Raw genomic sequence first — 18,240 nt, 5'->3', positions numbered from 1 at the left:
TAACAGTGCAACAATTTTATTTTTTACCCCATAAACTATTCATCCAATTGCAAGCTATTTTTTTTTCCAAAATGGCACAATAATGTCCTACTTTTCTAGCATTGCAAAATCCTAAACTGAGTTCTTTTTTGCAAGTGTAACTACAGAGATGCATGCTTCTATAATATAAAATGCTTTTAAAGTGGATATATCTGCTTGGTTATTTGATATTTATTCAGTTTTCCATGACATGAGTTTTAATTTTAGATTCATTTTATAGTCTTTGGTTTTATGGAGTGTATCTCAACCACCACAGATTTAGTGAGTGCACATTTAGTTCCTTTTATGATCTGAAAAAAAAAAAAGTTTTTATATTTAAAACTAACCATCCATTATAGAATTATAAATGGGTCATTTACAGTTTAAAATTTAGATTAGTCCATATTATGACTACTCTTAATTTTTGATGTGTACATTGAGAGGTCAGGAGCCAATAAACTTTGTATGCAATTTTGCATGCAATATGCAATCTTTGTATATCATTTGCTTGGGTTTTGATCCTTAAACATCACATTATACTGACTGAATGAACAGGGATGTGTAGTAATAATTAACCCTGAGCTGCACTCAGAGCTGCACATAACCCTGAGCTGCACTCAGAGTCTACATAATGTGTCTGACATGGGCAAAAAAAAAATTGGCTTTGAAATGAGCAAGAATAATGCAAAGTGCATTATTATAATACCGAAGAGGAATATGTTTGAAAGTAGCAGGTAAATGCAACATGTTTGATTATTCTGTTACATACCTGAATGTGTACAATTCTGAGACTATACTGTCAAATTATATATTTGAGACATAAAATGCATAGTTAGGAAGCAAAAGCCCCTGCAAGCCAGAGCAGGAATGATGATTTTCAAAAGCTTCTTGACTAATTTGTTACTGATTATAACTATTATTAGTTCCATCCTTTAGAGTAACAGTGACCTGTAGTACGAAAAAGGCTTCATCTAAGGAGACCATGTGAACATGATGTGCAGAACAGAGAACTGTACACTGTGACAGATTAAAAAAGTCTGGTTAAAGAGTTCCAGTCATTCTGGTGAAAAGAAAGGCCACCATTCTTAGTGACTATTTCAATGATTCATGTAGCCTGGGTTCCAAGAAAAGTTAGAAGTCATCTTAAATTTAACTGGATGTGAGATCTATGAACTTTTTATGCACATTATGTTTAGTTTCATGTTTCGTTAAATGAATGTTTCACCCCAAAATTAACATATCGCTAGCAGGGAAGCAAGGGCAGTTGATGTATGCTAGCTTTACCTTATGTTTCAATTATTGTAAACAACATTAACATTGTTTTGATGAAGCGTGCTACTAATATCGCTGTAAACCATGACTTTGGAGATGATATATAAAAAATGTTGCTGAACAACTACACTACAACTCTATAATATCCAATTATACAAAATGTGCACATTGCTTTCCAGTTTTGAGACAATAGCGTATGTTTATTTCTGAAAAGGTTTCTCTTGCAGCTCATCCACGAACAGTTCTGCAGCATGGGAATTCACTGATTCTGATTCTGAGCTACGAGAGGAATGCTAACCCACCAGTGGAAATTGGGTTTAGAATGAATGGAGCCAATATGCCTCTGATAGTTTGGGGTTGTAATAACATCATCCCGGCAGTCAGTCCTCAGGACAGTGGACAGTACTTCTGTTTGCCTGAAAATGCCCTTTGGTCACAGAAATACACAGTGGTTCTGTAAGACTGTCAGGTAAAACCAAGAAAGAATGCATACTAATAAAACCTAAAAAAGAAAACAAAAAAAGATCATATAGCACCAGTGCTTTCTGGGTATTTGAATACTTTGTTTTGCCTTCATCATTTAGGTATCTTCCCTCTTCATCTTCAAAGAACCTGGTTGTTTGCAGTTTGTTATTATTAATACTCTTACTTGGAGCCATTGTTGCAGTCATCCTGTTTTTTGTGATAAATGGGTCAGTAACTTGAACATAACGTTTTGATATATCGCTGATAAAGAGTTTAATTGATATATCACTGAAAAAAGAGTATAGAGTGTGCCTTTTCCTGAAAGGAAAACCCCAGAGTGGTTTAACTGAAAATTCTTCATGGGGATGTGGTGGTTTGGCTGGCTGTCATTTTGATGGTTACTCCAACAGATGTTTGAGATCTCAGTGCAAAGGATTACACACAGACCTTTTTTGAGATCACTGTAATGGAGTCAAAAGCAGAGAGCCCTCCCAGGCTGTAGTCATGCCTGGGCCCTGCAGACCTACATAACTCACAAGTAATGTTAGGCTCCTGATACTCCTTCCTACATTTATCACCTGGTACCTTTCCTTATCTGAAGTTGAATACATCCTTTGTTGCCAGTACTGTGACATCTAGGCCATGTTGCTCCCTTTTTTTGCCACCTGATAAAGTCATAAACACCTGCATGATGAAAACAGTATAAAACATAAGTTGTATTGAGCTTTTTTATAACCCCATTTTGCAGATCTGTGCACCAGTACAGAGGACATCACAATCTACAGTACTGTCAAAACAGATAACACTGCAGCACCAGAACCAGAATAGCTTAAAATACAACATGAGCTAAAGTACAACAATCTTAAAGATGTGAAACAGAGAAGTCTTAGACTTGATTACTTTTGAAACTGGTCCTTGTAGATAATAGGTTTTCAGGAATTATTATGATCATGATTAACAACAACAACAACAATAATGATAATAATAATGGGTTTCTTATGGGTTTCTAAGTTAAAAAGTAACATGTTCTGATTAAAGTGACACCATAAAAAAACATTTCACACAGATTACAATGTTTTCTTAAAACATATATTACAGTATGTAAACAAGTAAAATCTTTATGAAAATATACAATGCCTGAATACAGTGTCTGAGACTTATTATATTATACAAGTATATTTGTACATTCATTTGTACACCTAAGTCAATTTGCTAGCAACAGTGTCATCAGCCAAAATAAACTATTTAAAGGCATACAATAACTGCAGAAAAGAAATATTTAATGTACAATAAATTAGCACAAAAAAGCATTGTTGGCTTGTTGTTTAAAATAATATGCACCCACATTACATTATGCTGACCATTGTACTAACCATTATACTTAAACTCTAGGTGCAATATGTACAGCATATCACAGTAAAACAATGTAATGCTTGGCTTATACACATCAGATTGCCTGGTGTTAACACCTGCAGTGCTCCGTTAAGTCCAGCTTGATAGAAATGAACACTAAAATATCAACACTGGGAATTTTTCTGTTAAAAATACTTGCAATAGGACCAAAAACACATTAAGCTCCATTATGCAGTATGAAACATTAAATACTAAAGCAATTATTAAATAGCTATTCTGAAAACAACTTTTTAAAAAAATCTACCAAATTACCATACTAATTTCCCATGTTGAGAAGGTACTGTAAAATTCAACTTAACTTGCTGTATGGCATATATGTACCTTACTCATCCATATAAACTGTTTGTATTTCAGGGTGTAGCACTGCATACATCCATCACCCACAGGTTAACAATTCAGCTGTTTGTCACAAGTTGTCTTGCTATTACACAAACATGCTTCATTTTGAGCTACACTATTGCATTAGCTTTCAAGAATCTTGTTCATGGAACCTTCTTCTGTTGGTCTCTTCAAAAAAAAACTTTTCATGCTTCAGCAGGTGTGTTAGCACTGGCTGGTGGTTTCCTGGAGACAAAAAAACCCCCAACCTATTATGTTTGTTTAGACTGTGGTTCCTATATACTTCATTTTGATATATTAAAGTCAAGACATGTCATCGTAACTAAGATGCTGGTCAAAAAATGGCTGAGGAAGTTGCTAACCCCTAGAAGTGAAGAAATGTGTTTCAGACTATGCCTTCTTGACAGCCCAATTGTCATTTTCTGTGGCTCACTATTTTTTCCCCAGTGTCCGCTCCTCTGAAAAGTACACCTACTCAAATTTGGTGAGGGGTGCTCTGTCACATGTGATCTCTGACCTCACACCACTTGCCAACCCATTTTGGGCATGTAGTTTTGGGACGCTACTGCACGGATTCTCTAGCCCATTCATGTCTCTGAATCAAAGGATATACATATACATACATACATACATACATACATACATACATACATACACATACACACACACACACACACACACTTAGCCACATTAGGATCACAGATCACCTGTACCTCATGACAAAGCCCTTAGTCAAACCCACTTTTCTGTGGAATTTGATTAGTGTATGCCATTCCTTATCCAAAGAAACTAACAGGCCCTTTGTGGTAGGGAGAAACAGTAGCATGTATTTTTTTAGTCAAACTGATTATAATTTCATGGTACAATACAATGTTAGAGCACTTTGTATTAAAACAGACCTGTGACAGAGTTTTTTAAGGACCTAATTAACTAAGATAAATGACTTTACCCTACTGTGATACAAAATGATATACATGCTCTATATGGCTTTTTGAATTTAATCAGAATGAAAGAAAGAAAATCACTTACACAGCAGCATTGTTGACTACTCCTTCCTCCAGACTCTTAGACACAGGCATCTCGATGACAAATAAATTCCTACTGAGGAATTTGAGCAGGCCGCAATGATTTCTATAGCAACAGAAGGCATCCACCGATAGCAATAGCACCAGGAAGATGACCATGACAATGCCCACCACACCTGCTTTGCCCAAGACAGCTTTGCTTGCAACTGCAGTAGAGTAAAGGGTATAACAGAAGTACATCTAAATGTTTACTTGGTGCCCATGCAATGGTCAGACAATCAACCATCGGACAGTTAACGGAGTAAGACTGAGCATCAATGAGCATCAATGACATCAATGACAGCCTTTAAAATTAAAGGCAGTGAAGATGGGTTAGCTTTTATCCGCTAATGACCAGCTTGTCTTCTTGTGAAGTATACCCATCCAAAATGACTTTAATGAAAGTAAGAAGGTTATTAGTGGACAGGTGTTCATGGCTGCCATGCTCTAGTGAATCTTACTGTTAGTTGGGCTTGAACCCAAGTCAGCAAGCTGATGACACCAACAGCCTACTGGGTGAGCAACCACACTCTAACAATGGTTGGCCTATGTGCAGAACAGTTAGATCTTGCATCAGGCAAAACAAAAGGAAAAAAAAACTAACCACCACACCAAGCGTGGAAAAAGGGAGAACAAAGGACGCCATGGGAAGAAATGGCGACCCCGATGCGCTGGGGAAAACCAAATTAAAACTTCCCAAACAAAACCAGAAAACAGGGAGGAACTTGAATGGCTAAGGGGAGCCTCGGGAGAGAGACAAACTCGAGAGGGAAAACTGGAGAGGGGAGGGGACGTGTAAAAACACAAACACCCTTGCTGACAAGAAGTGAGGTGTAGCACGAGGGCTCACAGACCTCAATACCTGAAGCTACCAGCTAGGAGGTTGGCTCAGAACTTTGGCAAAAACCCATCCCTGAATGACTGGGTCACTGGGCGTATACGAGGTCTAGCCCAGCTGTTGGGTGTTAAGCCTGATTAGTAGTGTGCCTGACTCGAGGCTTCCCTCCGGTGGCCGGAGGGGGCCTTGGCCTGGCACCAACTTTTACACTTACCCTGCGGCATGGAAAAGTTTAACTTGGCAGGACTGGAGAAGCCATTGGAGTTAACAGCCAACACCTCAATCAGGTAGTTTGTGCCTTGCTGGAGCTGAGGAAGATGAACCTGGGTGGAGTTTGCAGGTATGTGCTTTTCTCTCCAATCCTCCCCCTCCTTGTCCTGCCAAAGTGAGACACAGATCAGCCAGTCTCCTTGAGAAGCAGAAATATTTGTTTTAGGCAAAAAACCCCCAAACCCAACAGATATACAGATCGAATAATGGGGTCAGAAATGGCTTAGATTTCAGACTAACCATTTTGTACCGCACAACATAGTGCATAATAGGAGAGCCTCCATCATCCAGCTGTTTAAAGGGGATGAAGAAAGAGTTTCCCTCTATCACAATCGCACCAAGAGACAATACGGGATGGTCTGGCTCCCCTACAGAGAGAAAAACAAGGAGAAGACAATGAATAATTAATTGATGTCAACAAGGCTTCAGTGGGTACACATACTCACCAAATGAAGGAGTAAATTGTGCTTAACAATAAATGGTCCCCTAGTAATAGTTGCTTCACACACAAATAACATACATGTTATCACACATAAATAACAGATATAACATAAATAATACACATAAATGCTAATTTTACAAACCTGAGGATTTGCAGTACAGTTAAAGACAAACTATGCATTGAATTTTACAACCTAACAGTGGTTTACAACCACCCAATATGCAGTCTATCAGGTCTATTTAATTCATTCTTGACAGGCCTACTGATTTACCATCTGCAGTGGTGGCATAAACGAGTGGCATCATCAGAAGCAGGTCACAGTTCAGGGTGAAAGGTCATCAGCAGGTGGATGAAGTCAAGGTCATGGGTGATGGATAGCAGAAGCAAATTATGAACAGAGGGCATGAGCAATGGTACATGTAAGCATGATAAGTACATAAAATCAGTGCATTCAACAAAAAATCTTCTGAAATAGTGAAATATTATTTCAGTGATTTTTTTTGGAATAAGGAAGTAACTCCACCTGACCCTAAAGCCAAGTGTTAGCAGGCTTGATGGAATGAGAGGAAGAGAGGATGGAGTTTTGGTGACACTCACGTTTGGCCTGAGTACGGATCTTTTGCTCAGCTGAAAAGCCCCCAAGGAAGTGATCGTTTTGGGCGGCAAAGCGGACAAAGTATTCGGTGTATGGAGCCAGAAACCCGACCACTAGGACACCTACATATTCAAACATAGTACATAAAAATCTCTCCATCTATAAACCTTATTTCTTTATCATTATCTGTTTAATAGTGGGTCCTGAACCAAAGCTATTCTCAAAAAATCATCCTCTGTTTCTGAATGTTATGAGCTGAGCACTCTATTACTGGATGGAGGAACAGTGGCTTCGCTCCAGTTATCCTGTGGTTGTTTCTTCCACTGCAGGACGTATTTCGTGAGGGGAGAGCCTCCGTCTGGTATGGTGGCGTTCAGAGTGATGTGGGCTGACATTGGCCCAGGTGACACACTAAACAATGATGGGACTGCCGGCGACGCTGGAGATGGGGACCAACGGAGCTGTGTCAATTCGTGAAAAATGGTATTGCCCTATGTGAATGACATTATGCGCACGTTGAAAGTCACTGGGTATGTCAAGAGGCTATTATATTTAAAGTGCAAATGTCATGCTATATGTCTGTGAAATTCCTGATATATTTCTAGCCTGTTACCTTTTGCCATTAATGAAAAACGAACAGTTAGATTTCAATGAGCAAATAAGAAAAGCATAGGCAAGTGTCATTACTGACAATAGATCATATGACTATCAATATGACTAAGAAATATGTCCACAAAACAATTTCTATAATTTGAAAACTAAAATCCTGTTCAATATGAATGTAAGCTGTAAGACACAACGTATATAAGGAATAAGAAATCTAAACGTGTAAGTGTTAGGACATTGGTTATCACAAAAGTTATTCTAAAGACAACGAGGACCAGCTCTTACTTATGAGACTGAAGTCCTCTGTGGTGTGGGCAGCCTCGGTGCCAGCTTCGCAGGAATACACACCACCATCAGAGGGCACCACGTTCTCAATGAAGAGCTGTGATCCCTCTATCCTCTGCTGAACAGAAGAGAGCTATGCGCGTATGCACACGAGAGAGAGAGAGATCAAAAGGGAGCATGTACGTTTACAGCATTCGGCAGATGCCCTTCTCTAAAGCACCTTACTGAAGTGCTTTTGACTCAGTGAAAAGAAGCAAATATTCAGTCTTCATTTAAAGACAGCCATAATATGCATAAGTGCTTACAAAAACATAGTAACAGGACATGCTCACCAAAAAAAACACCCCAATCCCAAAGCCATGCTTAAGGTGACCTGCCAAGAGAAGTGGCATGGCAAAGACCAGGACCTTCAAACAGAAACCCTTTAAGCTTAAGTTTATCATGATTCCTAGGGTTGGACTTAATGGTTTAGGGACATTAAAGACAGGAGTGGGCACATATATTTGAAATAGTGGTGGTGTAACCGAATGGCAAGTAAATGAAAAGCCAAAAGCGCCACAGCCAAAAGAGCTGGCTCTTACTGTTCAGCTGAATACTCATCACTAATACGACATTAGTGCTATCATTATATACCGTCTGCAGAACCTGTATATGAAATTGCTAGTTACTTTCAGGAGTGCAGTGACAAATTTTTGGCTTTCCTGTTTTTTTACATTTCTCTTCTCAACTCAGATAACTGAACCACATCCTATCTACACTGCAGCTGTTGCTTGTTTACTTGCTTGCACAAGTCTGCATTCACACAGTGGCATAATTATGTAAAAACATATCTTTACAATCACGACCAGAGGTGGTGCTACAATAAGATTACCAAATGTAGTTGCAACATTAGCAGACAAGAAGCATTCTAAACAATGTGTTCATATTTATTTAAGAACAAGTTATTTAACGTCAACATATAAATCTCATTGGTATTTGTCCTTTGGTTCATTGGGACCCTAGATGATGGCCTACCTCTGCCTATATAAAGATCGCCGGTGATAACCACCGAAAAAGCTGCACACAACTGCCAATCCATTCTTTTTGCTCCTGCACTGTCTCCTACCATGGAACTGTTGTTGCCCTTCCTCCTCCAGCTGACGGTGGGCACAGGGTGTCCAGTGGCATTGCATGAGACGAGCACAGACTCTCCGAGCTGCACTATCATCGTGTTCTGGCTCAGGGTCACCAGCGGGATTTCTGAGAACAATCAGCAATCCCCAAACCACAGTTAATGCACTGCAGGTAACAAAAGTGGAGCAAGGAAGGGCTTTATGATTCCTCTAGACAAACCCTGTTTATATGGTTTGGCAGTGACAAGGTTTTCATATATATATATATATATATATATATATATATATATATATATATATATATATATATATAAGCATATATATATACCCTTAGAGAAGCAGTCCTTTAAGGAACTTTTTGACCAATATGAGGTTCGATTGCAGAGGAATAAATTATTTTTTTTAAAGAAGCTTCTGCAAATAATCTTCTTCAATCCATGAAAAGAGAAAAACCTTTGTGGTAATTCTTAATGGAAGTGGTTGCTTACACTGCACTAAATTCTCTGTGATATCACAGAGAAATAGCGAAATAAAATTCTGTTTATTGTTGCGGTAAACATTATACAAGAGAGCCCTCTTCTGTTCTGGAAAAAGCAGTGCTCAAGGAAAAAGTGATTTGTTAGTTTCCAAAAAAATCAAACAAAAAAAACAAATAAATAACATACTGATGTTGATGAAAATAGGTCACATCTCAGTACTTGAAACTAAGTAATACGTCTGGTAATCATTAAAAAACTAGTAAAAGCTCACTCTGAGATACCTATGTGTCAGATGAGGGGGCAGGGGTTAGAACATGCCTCCGAAGTTAATCTATTTCCAGTAATTCAATACTCAACAACTTTATCACCTGAGACATCCAGCTCGAAAGTGGCACTATCCTCTCCAATTTTATTTCTAGCTATGCAGACGTATTTTCCAGAGTCACTTCTGACCACAGCTGGGATGATGAGTTCACTCTTGTCTGAGTTGTATATGTAGCGAGAAGAATCAGAGGTGGGAGGCCTATGAAGGAACATGCACAAGTATATACAAAATTACACAAATGCATAAACCCTTTATAAATTAATACTAATGGATTAGTTGTAATGGTGACCAAGCAGCAATAGTTAGCAAACAGGTAGCAAACAGAAAGAACTTTGTGACAACATGGAACATTGGTGCTGCATAGAGGCAGTACATAAATCTTGAGCTGTGTTTGCTTCTTGCATGTTCTGTGCATGTTATTGCTATCCATGCCATTTACAATGTAACAGAATCATTTAGGCAAATTATCCCAATTCTTAGCACAGTTTAGCTGTTACACCTGATTTAACTCATCAGTTATTTAAAACTTATGTAATAAAAGTTTGGTGTGTTAGAGCAGTGAAATCAAGGTGTGCTGGACAGGACAAGAATTTGGCAGCCCGGAGTTAGAACACGCTCTGTAATTGCAAGGATAAACGCATCAACTTGCCCTGCTAAGGTACTTACGTTGCCCAGGTAATGCTTGGAACAGGTAGCCCAGTGACCAAGCAGGTGATCGTGGCATTTGCATTGGGTCCCGCAAAGACATTTGTCTTCTTTCTACGAATTATGGCAGTTGGTGGAACTAGAGGTTCCAAAATGTTTAAGGCAAAATTAGAAGAACAAGCCTTTCCATATATTTGTCTTCCTACAAATCTTGAAATGATCAGTGGGTTTTTGAAGGGTCTGTTCTACAGGGGTCTGTTCTACAGTGGTCTGTAATCTTCCGTAAATGTTCACACGTCTCACCATTTACACTGATGGAGATGTTTAGCATCTTCAGTATCTTCCGTCCTCTGATTCTGCCCTCGCATACGTAGGTTCCAGAATCCTCCTTCTGTATGTCTGCAATCTGCAGAGTCCCATCTGGCAGCACTTTTTGATGCCCAGCACCTGCAGAGAAGAGAATGGGCATTAACATCAATAAACGTTACTCCTTGCTTCTTTTTTTCCATTCTTGAGCACAGACTCTTAGAACACACACTGCAAATGCTTACTGAAAGGCAACGGCACACTGTTGAGAGATGAGCTAATCAAATGGCAGAAATGTCCCTCAACATGATGAAAAACTGGTTACAGGCAACAGGGAGAGTCAGGAAGAGGGGGGCATCCCTGTACCACATGAGGAGCCCAGAGAAAGGGTCCTACCATTGCTAACAGGGCGACCATGCCGATACCAGTTGATATCCACCTCAGGTTTCCCACTGACCATGCAAGGAATGCGTGCCACCTGGTTCAATAAAAATTCATGGTATGTCTCTGTCTTGCCAAAGTTAGGCATTTCTGATGAGGAGAGAGATGGCAAACATGAATCACAGGGAAGGGTTGTCATGCTAACAGTCAATTGTACATGTCTAATGGTGTGAAGCAACACAGGGCTTTGAAATATAGCAAAACACTGGGAGACTGTTATAATGTGACTGAATATAACTGTATTATTATTTTAACAATAGATCTGTCAAACAATATAAATTTTAGATTTATTTAGTTACTTACCATAGACAAAGATGTTCACTGTTGCTTCATCCTCGTGATTGCCATAATGGCAAATGCATTTATAAGTTCCACTGTCTTCCAGGGTTACCTTCTTTAAGACCACTTTACTTGACGTTTCATCAATTTTCTCCACTCCATGACGTTCCTCATCAATGTCTTCCCCATCCTTCTGCCACTGAATATCTGCCTCTTTTCCAGCTACAGGATTCATGGATTATGAAAAGAAATACATACAAAAACATGAAGTGCTGGTATTATACACACAAACACACACACACACACACACACACACACACACACACACACACACACACACACACACACACACAAAACTCACACAGAGCATTTTATTTCTTATTCAAGACATTCTGCTTTTGACACAGTTAAATGCACTAATAGTTCTTTACTGTGTGATATTACAGGTATTTCCAGAAAAATGAAAGCACCCTAACCTTTGCACAAGATTAACTGGTCACTTCCCATGTTGATGTCTGGTTCACTTGTGATTAGGTCTACTTTAGCATCTGTAAAAAGAAAACAGCAATTTATTATTAATTGGTTGTTAAAACATCAAATGGGTGTTTTCTTCTTTAGGAAGAAAGAAAGAGTGAAAGAATATATAAAAATACATTAAAAGATACTTACTAAAAGGGTGTCCTTAATAATTACTATCATGCTTATGCCTGTGTGACTCCCCATTATTAATGTTATAGTACAGAAGGCCAAAAATAGCCCTAACCTAAATGGAGATGAAATGCAAGCGACCAGGAAAAGAGTCAAGGGCTATTGACAGAGCTGGGCTTACTTTACACTTACTATTTCTTCCTGTAAACTCATTATTCCTTTTTTCCACAGATATCCTCACAGACAGAGAAATCTGCAGTGAGACTCGTCAACCATATTACGTGAAGAAATGGAATATTTTAAATAATTAAAGAAGTGTTTTTTAAAATAGGCATTTCATAAATTTTATGTTGAGAAAATGTTTATTTTTATACAGAAAGTTAGTAAAGATCAGCACTTAATGAATCACTCTACTTCTCTCTCTCCTTCCATACCTTCCTTTTTCTTATATTATTTACTATTTGTATTATTTATATTATTTTCCTTTCCCTTATTTATTTTTATATTTTATCATAATAACACTGTGGAGCCTCCAAAAAAAACCAAAACAACAACATGCAGTTATGGGCTATCTTAAGAATTAACAACAAATAGATTAAAACACGAGATTTAATGTTATTGTTATGAAAATAAAGAGTCTATATTTATTGACGGAAGAAGACACACAACACCAACTGCTTAAAAATCACTGAAATAAGGGAAAAACTTTCGAGACCAGTAATTACCTGTTAATCTTATATTTAAGAAGAAGACGCCAAAGAATTTCAGCATCACCGGATATGTAGCCATCGCTGCGAGAGTTCTCCGCAATTGTTAATAGTATGACCACCTGCTGTGTAAAACTAGATCCGGTTTTAGCTGATTTGGTCCACCACTTTGAATGATTTATATGCTGTGCAGACGCTCAGAACAGAGACAGACAGGAACCTCATTATCTCTAAAATCTTTGCTGTTTTTCATGAACCAATGCTCCCACCTCCTGATATTTTATTTAAATTATCCGTCGACGAGTGGTATAGCAAAGTCGCCCTACCCTTAAAGGCGCCAAATGCCATTCCATTCCTTCTGTCAAGCCCCGGATGGAAGGAGGTTATCTGTCACTTGAGACTTCATGGAAGAAGATGATTTATCGCAGCATCATAGATTTTATTAAGCAGTTTTCATCCCCCGAAGGAACATAGAACGCAGACTACACAGGATAGATTCCTTGATATTTTCCATATACTTCTTGGTATTTATTTCTAAAAAAAAATAGGTGCTTGTGTAACAAACGCACGCACGTGTGTAAAATATGTGAAGTTAAATCAACAGCAAGTTGGAAAACAAATGTTGCTGGCATAACCCGTTTTATTAATTTGCTATCCTAATCCATCATATATTTTTTCAGTAGTTGTAGTATTAGTAACTTTATTATTAGTGGTGCAATAGCGTGTGCATTCACTTCTACTAACGCCGTGCGTCGCTTCCACAACAGAATGACAATAAGACGAAGACTCAACACATGTACTGCATACGTGAACATTCGTCTGTGCACACGTGCATAAGTGCTTATGCTGACGCGAACTGTACGAAGGGGCAGGATAGGATTTTAATAAACAAAGGACACGCTATTTTTTTTTTACCATTTCCAATTGTTTCACTTGTTACTCTGGCAAAGGACAAGACACGACTGGTTGCGTGCAAAATACAATACGTTATTGTGCTTTCTGTATTCTCGTGCGACCCGAAACTGTCTACAGGGTTTCAAAAATATAGTGATTTCATTCATCAGTGCATTTTAAATAATTGTTAATGGATAAAATAACAGTTTAAATTACATAAAAATTAATATGATTTCATAATAAATAATCATATGAATTAACAATTAAGTGATTTTGTGTTAAAATTCCTTTTACATTTTTTCCCCCCACATTAAGGAGGCAACATACCATGCTCCGCATTATCTAGTCTACAAATGTTTATTTCTACAATAGGCTACTACATTGAACTGTTCTATAAATAAGGTTTTATTTTATTGAAACATTTAGGACAGTAATATATTCTGATTGCTTTCCTTTTTATTAGCTTTAATTATTGAACCTTTTAGTTGAATACATTCGGTCCAGTACAAGCATATCTAGGGTGACTGTGGAAGAAACAGACCACCGTAGTTCTTTATATGCAGATGACATACTCTTATAGCTGAAAGAGCTAGCTGTCCCTACTCCACAGTCATAGAATTAATCTCCCAGTATGGTAAACTCTCTGGTTCTAAAGTAAATCCACAGCTGTACAAATGAATATCCCTTGTAATAGTCATCTGAACACTCAGTTTGGATGTCTGGGTTTGACTGTTGCCCCTTATGTGAGGTAACTATGTACAACTAACTATTCTCTTTTATTTGAGAAAACTGGAAAAAAATCTAAATGGCTGTTTTTTTTTACCCATCTATTTATTATGTAGGATTAATGTGATCAGGATAAACATTCTGCCTTGATTACTTTACTTGTTCCAAATATCAAGTAACCTATCCTATTATGTTTCCATGTTATCACAACCCAATAAAAAAAAAAGACATTGAACAAGATAATATCTAATCACATTTGGAATAAAAAAAAATCATGTTTAAAAGTATCCACAGTTCTGAAACGAAAATCACATGGTGGTTCATATCTGCTATATTTCTGGTCAGCTCAGATAAAAACAGATGTGTAGTTGCTTTTTGAATAGACTTGACTCATTATGGCTTGATATAGAGTCACTCACTTGCTAACCTAGACTGTAACATCTCTACCTTTCATTTGTAAATTTGATAATGTACTGCATCTTTGTTATCTTTGTTGCCTATAACTCATTGCTTGCCTGAAGAGATCCAAAATTATATACAAAAATAGCTTATCATGTTCCACTCTCAGTCTGAATCCTGATATGCCATTATGGATTAGACATTTTAGAGATTGGATGTCAAGGACTCTTATGGATTTCTTCTATTTACACATGGAACATTGAGCTCATTTGTTCAGCTCAAAAAAACATTTGCATACCTATCAATGATCTTTATGATGTTTATCAAATTAGACACTTATTCACTTAATTACAGAAGGATGGTAATATCAGACTTCATCTGACAGAAGTGCTTCTTTCGGTAATTTAAAGGGTATTATCTTCAAATTGTACACCATTTTGCCTAATATGGACTCATCTGGCTACTATATATTAAAGTTAATCAGTTTCTTAAATGATTCTGAATGCTCTTTATTCCTATATATGTTTGTGTGGAGTGGGCTCACTTCAGCCCCCTCCTTCCTCTGTCTGCTCAGTGACAATAACAGTTAGCCTTACCAACTAGGGATTAGGTAGTATGCAGGAGCAGGCTTGTCCTTTGAGTGGCATACAAATATTACAAATGCTACTATAATTATCAAAAATCAAGTGAAATGGGATGAATGAGCCTAATTTAAATTGACTAATCACTGCCTGGATCTGCTAGACTTAAGAAACAGTTTTGAAAATATAATAATGTAGAAATGGTACCACAGGCACTGGAAAAATGCAGTATAACAAAAGTAACTTGATTTCTAAGACTCGTGAAAAAAGAGAAGAAAAAACATCAATACATTATGATGCAATACATCAGCTAAAATGGTTCTGGTTTGGCCATGAGAAAGTAACCATAGCTCCTGCACCACTGAACCTCCTCCTGAACCGGTTTGGGGTGACAGTTTCCACAACGTCTAGTTTACCCAGGTCTCAAGTTGCGTTTTCTTAATGACATCTGAAATTGTGGTCAAACAATATTGACCAAGCCCCTGCTTTTACAAAGTCACTCTAAAACACGCTGCCCACTTCCTTTGCCTCGCTATGATGTAACAGTGATGTAATGCCGGACATGTTGGAATGTGCTAGGTGCATTTAAGGAATTTCATTATCATACTATACAAGGCCAACCAGGAGAAGTGCTGCCTGCCTCTACACAGCACATCCGCACAAGCCATTCTACTGTAGTAATGAAGAAGAGGGCAAAGCAGAAGTTCTCCGGTTTTTTTTTCACTCAGAAGTGAGCTAATCAAGTGTCAAAGTCAACAAAAAATACATCTATTAGTGGAATGATTTGTTTGTGTCTTATTTTGTCAAGCTCAAAATACAAAAATGAACCTTTTCCAGGGTGGTAATAATATGTTTAATTTAGGGTATGAAATAAAACCCTGTGACTTCAGTCTTTGTTTGGGTCAAAACTGTCATGCATGAAGTGCCCCCCACCACCCACGCATTCATCCGACCCCCAATTTAGATCTTTAAAGTAAAAATAGGTAGAGGAAAGTTGCGTAAATAAATAGATAAATTCATCAAAAGCTAACCAATGCCAGTCTCAGTCACACCTGACTGTGAACATCTGGGAAACTAGGACCCTACTTACTGTAAACTGAGAAAACCCAGTTGGTCCCAAATTAAGTAATTCAAGTAAAATGCTACCATATATATATATATATATATATATATATATATATATATATATATATATATTATTATTATTATTATTATTATTATTATTATTATTAACTTTCCTTCTGCTGTATTGCTCATTTAATATGCTACTACTTTATTTACTGTACATTTACAAGGATAGAGGATTATGTTTCTCTTTCTAAATGTGATTTTCTGGTTGCTTTCTATTTCTACAGACTTTTTAAACTTTATCTATACTCTCAAAGTCAAATAAACTCACTTAAAACTTTTGACCCATATTTGGTCTGAGAAAACCACAATGCATTTTCTGTGTACAACTTAGATGACAGTGTTGGAGCTATTTATCATTTTCAAAGGAATTCTACCATTTTACTGTGAAAGAATCTAAAGTATTCCCAAAAGACAATCGATACATGTAAAAGAAAATTTAAGTGCCTGGTTTCACCTACGTGACCTTTTGGATGGCACATTGGCTACTCCTTTATTTACTGTACACCTACAAGGACAGAGGATCTCTGGCATTCATCCCGTGGCAAATTGTACTACTGGGAACTGTTGACACCACTGGGAGTTGAACGAACACTTGGGCTCTTGTTTTTCACATCCATGTACATGACATTGAGGTGGACAGCCAGGGTGACACACAACAGTGATGATTGTCTTAAAATCACAACGCACATTCTGTTCTCCTGATTATCCACAGAGATGAGATTTATGCAGTTCTTTCTTTACAGGAGCAACGTCATGACTTCCAACTCTGCTGTGCTTGGAAAAGCCTTGTTTTAGATTTTATACAATATTTATACGGGAAAAAGGCTTAAAATTTAATGTAAAAAAAAAATAATAATAATAAAAATAATTAAATAAAACTTAATGTAAATAATAAAGAAATTTTCATTTTGTGTATGAACATAACAAAAGTACTAACAATTATCTACAAAGTTGCTAATCATCAAAATGTGTTAGAAGGCCTATTTCCCTGATACGTGCTCATTTTTGAAGAAACTTTGTATGTTCATTTATTCAGTGTTATACATGCTGTAGGCATAATAATGTTTATTTAATTTCTTGTTGGCAATCATGATAATAGATGATAAAAAAATATTTCACCTTTTAAATGAAGATTAAATTTGTCAGTTCATTTTATGTCAAAAGCCATAACAGTAACCAAAAACAATCCACAATGCTGAACTAAATAAATCCAAATACCCACCAACCCACTCTTACTCTAACCTGCAATGCCCAACACTCACACAGCTGGAGCACACACACACGGTTTCAGTAAAACCCATCTTGTCTCTCTATTCATCCCAGCAGGAGCGCACTTACTTCCACAAGGCTAACTTTAACTGCAGCTTATCTTTGCCTTCTACACAATTTAATCTCCAGGCAGACCCCTCTCACTCTCCCAGCCAGCCAGGGAACCCTATAATCAGGCCTGCCACCCAGATTGAGACCCTGTGTTGTTTCAGCTTCTCTAAGGCACCACCACACCTCTGACGCTATCGGCCCTGCAGGCTGTTGGCGTGGCAGACCGTCCCGACACTTCCATACCGATAGTGTATCGATTGCAAAGGCCTCTGCGCCATCTCGTGCAGCGGTCTGCCTGGTCACCAGGGACACAGTCCACCCATTGAGGGCTTTGATATCACAGTGATTATCGGCCCGCTCATTTTCTCTCATTAAGGGGAGCATGCACGTCTAGGGCTCAGCAATGGGAAAAACTTCCAGGGGGGAAGCTTTTTGCTTTGTTTTGCTTCCCCTACCAGGGCCTCCATTCTTCGTGGAATTCCACCGCCTTGCAGTGCTTTCTGGCATCTGCTCTTTGATCTGCTCTTCAGAGTTTCAGAACATCTCGCTGGCACTCCTTCTCTTTGATCATGTATCTGAAGAAAACAAAGATTACGTGAGCTGTGGCTCTTGCCTACATATGGACTGATTCCAAATCACT

At 37.9% G+C, this 18,240-nt stretch overlaps 1 protein-coding gene across 1 annotated transcript; it reads right to left on the bottom strand.

Moving 5' to 3' along the window:
- Positions 1-2,911: 2,911 nt before the first annotated feature.
- Positions 2,912-17,972, bottom strand: ncam3 (neural cell adhesion molecule 3). The gene is made up of 16 exons (XM_035526461.2): positions 17,694-17,972; positions 11,671-11,749; positions 11,219-11,416; positions 10,841-11,005; positions 10,472-10,615; positions 10,190-10,307; positions 9,567-9,721; positions 8,713-8,846; positions 7,608-7,722; positions 6,988-7,155; positions 6,713-6,838; positions 5,920-6,047; positions 5,624-5,786; positions 4,537-4,738; positions 3,983-4,102; positions 2,912-3,732 (listed from the first exon to the last, which is right to left on the bottom strand). The coding sequence occupies exons 1-16, from the start codon at positions 17,970-17,972 to the stop codon at positions 3,693-3,695; spliced, it is 2,334 nt and encodes a 777-aa protein (XP_035382354.2). The 3' UTR covers positions 2,912-3,692.
- Between the last annotated feature and the right edge of the window lie 268 nt (positions 17,973-18,240).

This window comes from Electrophorus electricus, chromosome 1, assembly GCF_041902795.1.
Source record: "Electrophorus electricus isolate QZ-2024a chromosome 1, ASM4190279v1, whole genome shotgun sequence".
Taxonomy (NCBI): Eukaryota; Metazoa; Chordata; class Actinopteri; order Gymnotiformes; family Gymnotidae; genus Electrophorus; species Electrophorus electricus.
Note: the sequence above shows the minus strand (reverse complement) of the source record. Positions and strands in the feature narration are given on the sequence as shown.

What these genes read in the sequence shown, in the direction of transcription:
- ncam3 (XM_035526461.2), bottom strand. Translation starts at nt 17,972, where the DNA reads ATGAGAGAAAATGAGCGGGCCGATAATCACTGTGATATCAAAGCCCTC. An exon ending in AGTGAACATCTTTGTCTATG is followed by an intron (nt 11,006 to 11,218) that starts GTAAGTAACTAA and finishes TCTCCTCATCAG; the next exon opens with AAATGCCTAACTTTGGCAAG. An exon ending in AGGGCAACAACAGTTCCATG is followed by an intron (nt 7,723 to 8,712) that starts GTAGGAGACAGT and finishes TCTGTTCAGCAG; the next exon opens with AGGATAGAGGGATCACAGCT.